Source organism: Culex pipiens, chromosome 3 (assembly GCF_016801865.2).
Source record: "Culex pipiens pallens isolate TS chromosome 3, TS_CPP_V2, whole genome shotgun sequence".
Classification (NCBI taxonomy): Eukaryota; Metazoa; Arthropoda; class Insecta; order Diptera; family Culicidae; genus Culex; species Culex pipiens.
Genome location: NC_068939.1, coordinates 40660457 through 40674489, shown reverse-complemented (window position 1 = coordinate 40674489; position 14033 = coordinate 40660457). Strand labels below are relative to the sequence as shown.

Here is a 14033-nt window from a genome sequence, read left to right as displayed (position 1 = left end):
TCTGACTCTGAGGAGCTGCTCACGTTTTCAACCAATTGGGTCAAAATTTCTAAATCATTTTTAAATATTTAAGCTCAAACCAAATGAAATGAACAAAATAAGCAATTTGAGCATGACTTAAACAAATCTAAATAGAAATATGTTTGAATATTTTTCAGTTTCCTTCTATATAGTACCCGTTATAAGACGCTTTACCCTAAAACTTTGATCCTTACAAGGACAAAAAAAAACAACAACTTGGGAGACGAAGGAAAGCGAGCGCACACCCGTTAGTGTCGGGAAAAACTGGAGGGAAAATTTATGTTCAAATAACCTTGAACTTTTGGGCAGTCAGTCGAGGATAGTGAGTTCAGGTTCCACCACTCTGGCACACACGTTTCACACTCAATTCGTGACTTCGCCTCTCCTCGGGTCCGTTTCGTGTTGTTTTCTTTTTCGTTTGCCTTGCTGATGCTTAAATTTTTTTAGAGTGGGCCAGACAATTTCAGCTTTGCTGGACCTCTCTGCATCGTTGTGTTTATGCTATGTTGTCGCACTTGCATTTTGATATGTTGTCACACTAATTGTATTCTCTCACTGTCATCATTTTTGATACTTGATACTTATGACTATCGAAACCAAATTAGACTGAATGTCAGTATTTATGCACAAAATGGTCAGCTTAACAAAACATTTTTGTTATTATTTACATTGGGGGCTTAAGATATTGTTAATCAGCGACCGATAAGATAGCACGATCAATACGATACGGAATCTTATCTCATATCCGGGATTCATGTGTAGAAATGATAACGTCAAAATTTGCACTTGATGCACAGTTAGTCGTAAAATGTGTATGCATAGTAAGCTTGGAGAGAACAGAGTGAAGTTACTAGATATTTTCTTAAAGTGAGTTTTACATAAACATTTCCCTATCTCATAATTCTTCAACCTTTATTGTATTGAATGACTATCATGGTGTTGTCAAATTTGTTCAGATTGTGTCGAGTTTGATTTCATCCTATCAATTTTCAGTCAAACTGAGTAAGGTAATCAAACCTCAAAGTTTATTATTTTATTTTAAAGGTTATCAATTGTGCCATCAATAAAAATATTTTTTGATTAAGCATAACCAAATTCACATACTATTGAGTATGATGGAAAAATCTGCCTACATTTTTCTGCAGGTTTGTTTTTAAAATTCCGAGATAACAAAAAAAACAGGCTCTGCTTTGTTTTTTTTAATGCAATATTCAATATCTACTATCCAGTGATATCTTATGCTTATTGAGTTCCATCACGGCACCAGAACTTCTTGGGTCAGAAGTGGGCGGTTAGGGTCTTACAATAAAGTTTACAAGTAATGTCGTGTCTTTTTTTCTTTGAAGATTCCCACTAACTGGAATAAATTTATTTAGTAATTACTCAAAATCCCTAGATACCATGCTTAGTTGATTACTTAAACATTCAGTTATTACATAATTTCAAGTTGACGATTGAGCAGTTCACTACGAAATCGATCTTTTTTTTTTTGAATTTTATTTTTTTTATTTTTTAATCCGACTGAAACTTTTTTGGTGCCTTTGGAAGCCATTTAGCATACTTATTTGGTCATAATATTTTCCATACAAATTTGGCAGCTGTCCATACAAAAATGATTTATGATAATTAAAAATCTGTATCTTTTGAAGGAATTATTTGATCGATTTGGTGTCTTCGGCAAAGTTATAAGTATGGATAAGGACTACACTGAAATAAAATGATACACGGTGAACAAATTTTTGGTGGTTTTTTATTCAACTTTTTGTCAATAAACTTGATTTGCAAAAAAAACACTATTTTTATTTTTATTTTTTGATATGTTTTAGAGGACATCAAATGCCAACTTTTCAGAAATTTCCAGGTTGTGCAAAAAATCTTTGACCGAGTTATGAATTTTTTGAATCAATACAGATAAATTCAGGGTGGTTCAGGGTGGTTCACGATTAGGGTGATTTTGAAAAACTAACTTTTCAGGAATATTTTTGGGAACTTTTTTGTCTTCTAGAAAGTTGTTGGCTTTGCCAATCCAAGCAACTTTGTCGAAGACACCAAACATTTCACAGCAAAAAAAAGTTGAATATTGGAATGTTTAAAATTTGGTAGGTTGAATATTACCTCTTTTTTAACTAATATTACCTAAAAAATGTGTAAAAATGTGAACTTGATGATTATTCACCAAAAATTTATGCAAATCATCATTTTCTGATGTAATATTACCATAATTTTTCTGTGTTATCTCGTAATATACGCCTTCTATGAACAAATTGATATAAAGCATCTGAGCAAACCTTCAAAAATCAGTTTTTTGGACGTAGAAATTCATGGTTAAGTTTTAGAGAAAAGTGATGTTCAAGGCACTTTTAGTACATAAAAATTCGAACATTTTTTTTGACAAGTCAATTTGGACTTAAGGGTCGTAAGTTACAGCTATTTTAGGGTAAAAAAGATGTAAACTTAAAACTCAAATATCTCAAAAAGACGCTTTCCAAATTTTTCAATTCAATTCAATTCGGTTTTATTAGTGAATAATCATGTAACAATCAGTTCATTCGCAGTACATAACAGAGTTTTGGAGTTCCTTTCAGCTGTGTGTTAAATCTCAATCCATTTTGGCACGATTATTGCTTATCACTTAGAGATTACCAAGAGTAAGAAAAAATTTAGAAAAAACTTACTGAAATTGCAAAGGAAAGGGGATAGAAATAGAAAAAACTTAAACTAGATCACAGTTTTTTTTATATATTGTAGATGTGCTTAATCATTAGCTCAGGTCCGAAACCGCGTCATCATCTCACCCGCTAGAGCAAAGAACTCCGGCAAGGTGAAGAGATCTTCTCCGGTTACTTCTTGCTGGGCCGCATCGCCGCTACCGGCAGCGACCACGCTGGCGAACGATCGCCCCCATCCAGGAGGGAACGCTGGGTTGTCCGCTGGAACCGTACGCTGTCCAGCTGCAGGAACGGTAGAACTCGTTCCGCTGAGAAGGGTGGGATGCTGCTGCTTTCTTCTTCCTCTTTTTCTGCTCCTCGAGGTAGGCCTTGCGCGCGACGCATCCGCGGTAATTACCGGTATGGTTGCCGTCACAGTTGGCGCACTTAATGCGCGCCTTGGTTTGCTCTGCCTTGTCCCCCAAGTCCGCCTTGCACGGCAGTGCACACTTCTCCGAGAGGTGTGTTTCACCGCACTTCACGCAGCGGGGCGGGAGGTTGCAGTTCCGCGAGCCGTGGCCGAACTTCTGGCAACGGTGGCATTGTGCTACGTCCATTGGGTTTTTGGAGTAAAACCGCCAGTTTACCCAAAAACCGTCCAACGCCTTAGTCCGACGCAGGTCTTGGATTTTGACGGTGCCGCGGTCGAAGTACAACAGGTACAGAGTGTGCGTACCTGTGACTGTTGTCTTGCGCGAGAGCACTTTTATCTCCCGTGGCGTTATTCCGGCACCCAAGAGGTGTCCCTTTAGGTCGGCGATTGGGCGGTCTTGGTAGCCCTGCAGGACTACCTTAACAGCGGTCTTCTCAACTGGATCGAATGTGTAGAACTTGAAGTTGCTACGCTTCAGTTCTTTCACCACCAGATCGAAATTCTTTTTGGTGAAAGTAATCACTTGAACTTTCGATTTGCCAATTTTCAGACTATATTGGAGGCCTTCCAGCAACTCGTCAACATCGTCCGCCAACGTATCCAAAACAAAAATTGGAGGTGGTCGCCGTTCCTTCGGAGAATTAACTTTTTTTGTCGTACTACCTTTTTTGCGTGCACGTCCGTCGTCGTCGTCGTCATCGGTAGTGCTGCTACCGTCGGTGTTGTTGTAGCTTTCCTCGTCACTCAGTCTCGCGAACTTGTTACTGGTGGGAATGTTGGCAGATGTTGATGCGCCACCGGTGGACAGATTGCCGGAAGTACCTGAACGGAGTCTGCTTCTTATAGGGCTGCGATCCTGGACACGGTAATTAGCGTGTAATAACTCCGGATTGAATCCATCAGCGCACACGCTCCCCTGCGCGATGGCGGACGACGCGGCGGCGTTGTTTTGTTTACCTTTTTGCACTCGGCCGGTAGACGAACTTCGCGGGTTTTTCGAGGCCGCACTCGAACTGCCACGGCCACGGCCGGCCTTCGGCATGCTGGTGAAGCAAACTCGCGGGTAATCACGGTCGATTGCGGCGGAAAATTCTAAAAAACTTTTAGAGCTCTGAGCACTTCACTGCTGCTTGCTCTGGAGGATACACGCAGAATTGTTTCCAAATTTTAAAAGCGCTAGGTTGCATTTAAAAGAGGAGCTCTAGCACTTTTAATGCTGAAAAGATCCCAGGGGTATTTTTCTTTAAACTCAAGATAACTTGACCACCCAAACGAAATTCAAAAATTGTCCAACTATATGTTTTTTCATGTAATTTTGCCCACTGAATCTAAATCAGCCCTCAGAATTGAGCCAAAGTGTCAGAAAATCGATTTTTGGTCATATTTTGGGTAACTATGTAAAATTATCTCTTCTGAAGACACAATTTTTCAGAAAATCCATTTTCCACTTAATTTTGCGGTCTTGACCACTGTGTGTTCTCTGGTTTAAAATTACCGAAGTTTTATACATTTTTCCGGTTTGTGGACCCAAAATTTATTTTAAAAAATCAGCAAAAAGTCTTAAACTGTCATATTTGATTAAAAATACAAAAAAATGCGTTCAAATACAAAAAATACAAAAAAATTCAGTATTTGAAATAGTTTACAATCAACAAAGTTTTTTCGAAGAAAATTTGAGTTTTCAGCAATGATTTGATGTTTGCCCCCTGATTTTTTGGGGAAGTTTGGGGGGAGGACCCAAAAATTTGCTATGGCCTTATAATTATGTACCAAAGTAACCTAAAAAAACACTTTAAAAATAATTCAAATTAGGAATTATGACAAATATCCGTATAATCAAGTCTGAACTGTTTACCAAGCCCCTTGACTAACCATGTCAAAAGGTTCCGCGTGTAACAAAGTGCACATCTTTTGTCTTGATTCTATTACGACATGCTATCAAAACGACCCTTCAAACCGCTATATAGTTCCCGAACGACCAACGCCATAGAACTTCGGTTCGAGACCCGGCGAAAGTGTCCTTACGCCGTCGGTGCCATTATTCCGGTAGAAAAGGAGTGGGGAAGCATTTCCAGTTAGGACAAAAGACCGTGCCCGGCCAAAAGCGACTAAAATAAATTACTGAGGTACGACCTGCTGCCTACTCCACATCCTTCAACACCGTCCATATGTAACCTAAAACGATAAAGCTTGACAGCTCGACTGGGAGGGAGGGGGTGAGGAAGTTTCCACCACATGAACTTTAAGCGAGCCGATAAAGCTTCTTCCGGCTGCTTGGGGGGATATTTGCTCCTACCACGAGAAGCTTCTGGTTCTCTTTTTGTGCTACAGCAACGTCGTCATTGTCGAGGAAATGGAATTAGAAACATACGAATTAATCATCCACAATGTTGCTATATCCTACCGGTGATGGAAACTCAAAACGAAGCGGAGGAGATGTTTAGCAATTGTTGCACAGATTTGTTTTATTTTATTTCATCATTATAAGGGATTTGAAGAATATTTTATAAAAATCATTTTTAGATATTGTTCTTTAAAAAGTTAGTTTAAGAAATGTTTACAACAAAATCTTAATAAATTTATCTAAACAGATGCGTTATTGGGTGGTAACTTGACGATTACTTTCAAATCGCTCTATTCCTGGCGCTGGCTCCACTTACCTGTTGTATGATCAGCCTGTATGAAGTGAAAAACCCGCATGAAGGTGTATGGGTGGGGTAATGAAAAATCACTTTTTTTTGCTGTATCCCACACATAAAAGAAATCCCTGTCGGTATCGTTGGGGAATGGGATTTTCGTGTCGAGATTTTGAACCCTCCGTGGGAATTTGTGGTGGCACTTAATGAACCTCTTCCGCAGGTGATAACCTGTTGATACGATCGATTTCAGAACCATCAGAAGTTGGGATTAATGTGACCTAAGCGGACTTGTACAACGAACGAATAGCTTTCCAAGTGATAAACAAAATAATGCAACAAAACCAGTGATATTAGCAAAAAAAGAGAGAAAAAATCAAGTCATGTTCAACAAAGGTTAAGAAAAACCAAACCAACCAAAATGTGATCAGTGAAACTCTGCAAAAAGTCTCAAAAGCCAACATCGCCGCTACATCTAACACGCTTTCAACTCGAAAACCACGTGGCACGCGTCAACACGTGGGACACAAGCCTGGACTGGACCACGGGTCACCCTTCGTCGGAACACCTGCACCAGAATCGCTCCTCCCAGCTGCACCACATCCACCACCAGTACCCGTACCAGTACCACCGTTGCTGCTCCCCGAAGGTGACCTTTGACGAGGCCCAGCTGCTCGAGATGGAATCCGTAGGCCACGTGACGGTTCCGCTGCGTGTCGGCGGCAAAAAGATGCGCAAACGGCGCGAACTCGATGCCCTGGTGGCGCACTCGCTGGCCAAAAGGTAACGTCGGATTTACGGACAGTTTGTGAAATCATCAGAATACCATTCCTCAGAAAATTGTTTGATAGAGACATCGGCGGCCTTAGATTCTAAGAACTTACCCGTTTGGAACCGACATTCGATACAAGTTTACAATTTTTCAATTACCGTCAACTAGGTCGGTTTGGGACTGTAGTCTGAATATGGATACACTCAATGGTTGGTCACTTTTTCGTTTTACACTTTTTTAGTTTGTACCACGGACGAACGGACATGACACCAGGAACAAATTTTCTTCAAATTTCTGAAGCAAACTATCATTTACGCCATCCACAATCAAGTTGTCGAGGTAGCATCGCGCGATTACGGCGATTACGCATGATTTCTCAAAATGACTTATACAATAATTAATTAAAACATTTAGCATTGGTATGGTGTTAGTAACATATATTTTGACATTAGGTTTGTCCTTATGATTCTATGTAATTTATCATGGATACTAAAATTGCCGAAAAATTGATAGAAATTGTGTTTCTAATATAAATTCATACGACCATTTCAAAAAGTGCCCATGAATTTGCATCATCAGCTGGCTTTGTTTACGTTTTAAACCACGTGGCGCGAATATTTTGACATAAGCGATCTCGCTTGCGCAGGTTTTCGCCAAGAAGAAGTAAAAGAAAACCTTCTTCACTTTTTGAAACCCCGTGTCATGTCCGTTCGTCCGTGTTTGTACCCCGTTGGTTTGACAAAGTCAAACTAAAAAGTGACGATCTGTCATTTTTCACACGGCGCTCACACACACTATCAAAACAAAAGTTTGATAGTGTGTGTGAACTCCGTGTAACAGGGGTGTCAAACTAAAAAGTGACCCCGTTCATTTGACAACAGTTGGTGTTTGAATGTAGTAGGCTGTAGAACTCAAATCGGTCAAATCGGTTAGCTTTGAAGCTTTGAAGCTGTTAGCTACCTGACGTATGGCGTCGCGGTGTTCATCAAGCTTTCATAGCATGCTAAGGAAAATTTGATGCTTTTTGAGGGAAAACCGTTGATTCCGGATACATCGGATTGTTTGCCGATGCGCCAGGTCTAGGGACAACGAATCCATATGCTCTCTTCGGGAAAAGTGTTCTCCAGACCATTCCCCATAGGCCTGACCATACCAGAAGTTGGCGCGTGATTTTCCCAGACCTGTAGGAGCGTTTGAACAAAAAGTTCCAATTTCCCATAGTAATTCCCATTTAAACTTTAACCCTGATGCGCGCAGCCAGTTTACAACCAAATGAGCTGATATTTGGCATGAAAGTCCCTATGGGCATGCCCTACAAGGGGAACCATACTAAAACTTGATCCGAGAACTTTTTGAAAAACGTACCCACCCTACTATTTATAGAACTGGAACTTCGTTCACATTCACATCATGTGTCTCTATTCATACCAGTTAAAGGTAACTCGCATTAATGTCTCAATTTTTCATATCCCCTTATTACCCTCATCACTTATTCTGAGGAATGGAACTCTGAAAGTAGCTCATAACAAATTAACAAACTGACCTCCACCTCCAGCTCAGGAAAACATCGCCACATTGCCGGAAACGGAATTGCCTCCCACGACCAGCTGCTGTCCAACTCGACCGACGAACAGGAAGACTACTCTTGGGTTAGTGTTGGCTTCATTTGTCATATTAGAACCCCCACCCTCCACACTTACTATTATTATCTCGGCTAATTTGTGCCCCTTTTTTTGCTGCTACCTTTCCGGATTTGGACCGTAACGCTAATCGTTAAAATTTCAGCAGCCCAAGGTACGCGCCCAGAGCCGGTGCCGGAGGAAGCGGTTCTCCTGTGTCCGCACCTGCGGTCCCCTCGTCCTCGTGTCCTGCATCTTCCTGTCCCTGGGTTTCATGTACTGGCTGTACTTTGACATCAGGCAGCAGGTCTCCGAGTACCGGATTCGCATCGAGCAAGGTATAACGCACATAACCGCAAACCGTCTTCGTCAGGATACATAAAATTTTACGGGTATGACGGAATCTGGCATATGTTAAGGACGGTGTAAAGGGAAACAGGAAAGACAATTAAGTCGTCCTCGTTTATGGCGGCCAAATTAATCGTTTCATCTCAACGCGAGATCTAAAAGTACCCTTCTTTGTACGTCTTTGTTTGCATGTGAGGTTATGTGAAAAATTGCCAAGAATTTTCATATTTCCTCGAGCACGTGGCACTCAAGCGCGTTGGTGTTATGAATCTCACGAAAAACTTTTGTCGTTAAAAGAAGAAAGAAGCAATTAATTTTGAAGAGTTAAAACAGGTCTAAATACATTAATCATACCACAACGAAACAAGCTGTTGTCACAAAGTCAATATTTTACTCAAGTAGCAATATACTTCGCAATTTTATCCACACAAAACCGTGCTAAATAATCGCAATAATCTGCTTTCATCACGTGTAATTACAGCCCCCTCTAACTACCCTCGACACTAATGTGATCCTTTTAATTTCGTTTCATGGCTCGTTTTGTCGTCTCTGTCTTTTAGTATCAGCCACTAGTCAAAACGTGCCGGAAGCCTTACAGAAATGGCACGAAACGTCGAAAAATCTCGAGCAGAACCAAACGGCCCTGAACGGGAAGCTGCGCGACATCCAGCAAGCGATGGGCAACTTTTCCACGGAGGTAAGATTGGCGAAGTGGAAGGAAATCTTAACCCTCTACTGCCCATTTTTTTTTCGATGATTTTTATTTTTCTCCTGTTCTACGAAAAACTTTTCTTCTCTTGTTCTATTTTTAGTATTTTAATTTGCATTCATCTTGTTTAGTTTATGTTTGTTTTTGGTAGTATTTGGCCTTTTCTTCCACCTCTTATCATTACATTTTGCCTATCTATTTTTTCATGTTTTTTAAGTCACTTTTTCAATGTTTTGCTTGTTTTTCACATTTCGATGTCGTGCTAACTTGTCGTACGTTGCTTGTTGACGTTCCGAGAAAAACGCGTTTTAACACGCAGAAAAATCTGATTGTGAACGTGGCAAAATGTTGGGCACAGCTACTAAACACGATTGTCATCTCGAGGCCAGCCACTCAAAAAAATCCACACGTTGAAGTTACGTGAAAAACTATGTGCTTTTTCCCACTAGTCTTTTCACGTAACTTCTACGAAGTGGCCCTAGTAGAAACGGAATTTGCTTGGCCAGATCATTTCACATTGATTCTACGTGTTTAACACGTAAATGCTAAATGTATAAGCTGGTGAATTCTTAAATGAACGTTTAAGTAATCGTTATAAGAGTCTTCTAGTACTAATGAGGTTAAGAGCTTTTTCTCTGTAGTTAAAATGAAAAATGCATTACATTAGTTTTTAATTTCAAATCAATGCTTTATTGAATTCTTCTTTTATTAATATTTAATAAATAATTCCAATTCACGATTTCACGATGTTCCGTGCCGAAGTTGAGCCACCAGTTTGAACCGAAGTTGATCGCAACGTGATTGGCCGGTGGAGTCAGCTGCTGAACTGACCGCGGGTTTGACTGGTTATGGTGCTCATTCTGGCCGAAATGTCATGCCTCTCGCCGGTAACAAACCGGTAACACGCAAAAGACTTTTTGTTCACCAGTCCCAACAATAGTCCCGCTGCTATAGTTGTGTTCAATGATCCTCGGCACCTCGGTGATGTGCTTGATTATGACCTCCCGACGAATCTGCGAATGGTCGAGTCTCTTGGCCACGCGCAGAATCACCACCGGAAGCCTGACCTTCTGGGGACGACCGACGGATCGACAGCCGCAACGCATTTGGCGTAGACGATCTGACCACCAGCTGGATGCCCAAGAACTCCGTGCAATTTTTGGTGGATTTAAGCACCACGGTAACACCGGCCGCTAAGGTTAGAATGAAATCCGGTGACCGCCGAGAAAGAAAATGCTTGTTTCCAGGAGTCACATTCTGCAAAAAAAATAAATATAAACTATAGCTAAAATAAATCAAACTTAATTTACCGTCTGTTCCATTTTAAATTATATTTGGCGAGCATAACTTCAGCAGCAGACTTCACCGTTCGCCATCAATTTTCATACTAAAATATTCACGTAGAAATTTGACAGAATGGCGCACTCGAGTCTCGTTGAAGTTACATTTCAAAACACATAAAAGCTACATGAAAGAACCTAGTGGAAAAATACCATAAGGGTTTTCACGTAACTTCAACGTGAAATTTTGTTTTTGCCAGAACGCTTTCACATTATTTTTACGTTTGTCACGTAAAACGGGTCTATCGAGGGTAAAATTGGGGTTACGCGATTTTTCACGTAGCATCAACTCATTTGTTATCCGAGCATTCGTTGGTGAAGGTTGTCTGAATCAACATGACTCGTCGCGTCCCGGCGCAAAACGCCGGCAATATTGCCCTACCTGCGGCTCAAGCAGGCAAAAAAGTGGGAATTTCCAAAAGGAAGGTTGAGGCCTCAACTGATGGCCAAAAACCGGGAATTTCCAAAAGGAAGGTGCTTTTGGAAGTGACATCGAACAGCAAAAAGACGAAAAAGAGCGACGGTACTGTACCGATGGATGAGGAGGAGGAGAACTCTTCATCGCACGAGGAGCAGCTTTTGAAGAACAACAAGTTCGCTGGACTGCCTGACGAGGACCAGGTAGCGGAAGCAAAGGAGAATGAAGTGAAACAGCGAAAGGAGAAACTGCCTCCTTTTTATGTGAGGCAATCAGCAGCAACGATCGACTTTCGAGCGGGGCTGGTTGAACTCATCAAGTCTGGGAAAGTCCAAGGCAACATTCGTCTGTGTCAGGACGGATTTAAGGTGCTGGTGCAATCCAGGCAGCACTATCAACTGGTCAAGGATTACTTGACCGAAAACGAGGCGGAATACTTTACACATGATGTCGTCATGGATAAGCCGTACAAAATCGTCGTCAGAGGTCTGTACGACATGCCAGTGGAGGAATTAGCTGCCGAGCTAAAAGTTTTGAAACTGGATGTGTTGGCCGTGCACAAAATGAGCCGACGCAACAAAGACATCAAGTACCGTGACCAGCTCTACCTGCTGCATTTGGCTAAGGGATCGACGACGCTTCCTGAGCTGAAGGCAATTCGAGCGGTTTTCAACATTATCGTGTCGTGGGAGCGATACCGACCAGTGCATCGTGACGTCACACAATGCTTCAACTGCCTGGGCTTCGGGCACGGAGGTAAGAACTGCCACCTGAAGCGTCGTTGCGCCAAATGTGGTACCGATGCGCACATCACATCCCAGTGCATCCAAGATTCGCTGGTGAAGTGCCTCAACTGCAACGGTGAGCACTCGTCAACCGACCGAAAGTGCCCCAAGAGAGCTGAGTTCGTGAAAATTCGGCAGCAAGCATCGACGAAGAATCAGCCTCAGCGTCGTAGAACTCCTCCAGCCCTGGTGGAGCAAAATTTCCCACCTCTTCAACCGCGACGCCAGGTCCCGAACTTGGCACCGTTGCCGTTGGATCCCAGGAAGAGAGCTGAGATGAATCATCCACGGCCGGGTTCTAGCCAGGAGCCGAGACCGCCACCACCGGGCTTCAGCCAGGAGCCAAGACCAACCCAAGAACCAGCAGTTGAGGAAAATGGTAATGATCTTTACACCTCAACCGAACTCCTCAATATTTTCAAACAGATGTCCGCTGCACTGCGTGGATGCAAAACCAAGACCCAGCAGATTGAAGTGCTGACCTCGTTCGTCATCCAGTATGGATCGTAGGTCCCTCAAGCTGCTGAATTGGAACGCTTGCTCCATTAGGAGGAAGAATTTAGAGCTGGTGGATTTTCTTCGCGAGAAGGAGATCGACGTAGCTGCCATCACGGAAACTCATCTGAAGCCCGGTGAAAAAGTTTATCTGCAAAACTACAAGATCGCGACGCAGCTCGACAGGACCACCTCTGGAGGAGGAGGTGTACTTGTCGCTGTTCATCGTGATCTCAAGCCACGCCGGCTGCCACACTTCAAGCTGGACATCATCGAGGCTGTTGGGGTGGAAATTCCCACTTCGGTTGGCCCAGTACTCTTCATTGCTGCATACTGCCCACGTCAGGTGAATGCCAGAGATGGTTTAGCAGCAAAACTGAAGAGCGATATCCAGAAGCTGACACGGCGGAGCGCAAAGTACATCATCGCTGGTGACCTCAACGCGAAGCATGAAGTTTGGGGCAACAGCAGGAGGAATCGGAACGGAGTGATTCTACACAACGATCTGCAAAACGGATACTACAACGTTGTGAGTCCGGATCGTCCAACGAGGGTGGCTCGGTCTGGGAATCACTCAATCATCGACTTCTTCATTACCAATATGGCTGAGAACGTGGCTCATCCTGAGGTGTTTGAAGAGTTGAGTTCTGATCACTATCCGGTGGTTGTGGAGGTTGGAGCTTCCGTTTCTCCGCAGCGGCAACCAACTCGGAAAGATTACCACAACGTTGACTGGCAGCAGTTTCAGCAAGTGGTAGACAGCAACATCGACTATGATCAACACCCGGAAACTTCTGCTGATATTGATCGTTCGCTGGAGGTGATCCAGCAGGCTATCAACCAAGCAGAGGCTGCCAACGTTCGGGAGGTTCCTGTTAATTTTAAGGTAACTGATATTGACGTAGATACTAAACACTTGATTAGACTTAGGAATGTTTATAGGAGACAATATCAACGGACTGGGGACTATGACAAAAAGATTTCAGTTAACAATTTGAACAAAATCATACAAGACCGACTTGACAATATCAGAAATCAAGAATTTTCAAAACATGTAAGCCAGCTTGGGAATTATTCAAAACCATTTTGGAAACTTTCAAAAGTTCTTAAAAACAAACCAAAGCCTATTCCTCCTCTTATTGTTGAGGATTCTCCTTTGATTACATCCGAGGAAAAGGCAAATGCACTTGGGCTTCATTTTGTTAGTTCACATAATCTTGGTGCTTCCATGACCAGCCGTAAAGAAACATCAGTTGCCAATAGTATTTCAACAATCAATGACTCTACCTTTGAATTTTCTGCAGATTCCCATGTTTCTGGTGAGGAAGTCAAAGTTGCAGTTAAACAAATGAAAAATATGAAAGCTCCAGGCTTTGATAACATTTTTAATCTAGTGTTGAAAAAACAGAGTGATCAGTTCTTTCAACATCTAGCCAATATTTTCAATAAATGTTTGCAACTTGGTTACTTCCCCACCAATTGGAAACTGGGCAAAGTCATACCAATTTTGAAGCCTCAAAAAGATCCAACATCGCCAACAAGTTATCGTCCCATTAGTCTTTTGAGTAGTCTGTCCAAACTCTTTGAGAAGGTCATCTATTCAAGGCTTTTGGATTTTACCAACGATAATAATATAATTTTGAATGAGCAGTTTGGCTTCCGAAAGGGGCATAATACTGCTCATCAGCTTACGAGAGTAACTAAAATCATCAAGCAGAACAAGCTTGAGTCTAAATCAACTGCTATGGCTTTGTTGGATGTTGAGAAGGCTTTTGACAATGTTTGGCATGATGGTTTGATACATAAACT

At 42.0% G+C, this 14033-nt stretch overlaps 1 protein-coding gene across 3 annotated transcripts in view; it reads left to right on the top strand.

Annotated features, from left to right (window-relative positions):
• LOC120428747 (C-type lectin domain family 4 member F) overlaps positions 1–14033 on the top strand; it is a 34804-nt gene that overhangs the window by 14105 nt on the left and 6666 nt on the right. Inside the window, exons 2-5 of one of the 3 annotated variants that reach the window (XM_039593828.2) lie at positions 5992–6521; positions 8066–8159; positions 8299–8467; positions 9038–9174. In XM_039593828.2, the coding sequence (XP_039449762.1) occupies positions 6418–6521; positions 8066–8159; positions 8299–8467; positions 9038–9174 (504 nt within the window). In that variant the 5' untranslated portion in view covers positions 5992–6417. Of the gene's footprint in view, positions 1–5991; positions 6522–8065; positions 8160–8295; positions 8468–9037; positions 9175–14033 lie in introns of all 3 variants that reach the window. The other 2 variants (XM_039593825.2, XM_039593829.2) reach the window with 2 other exon arrangements.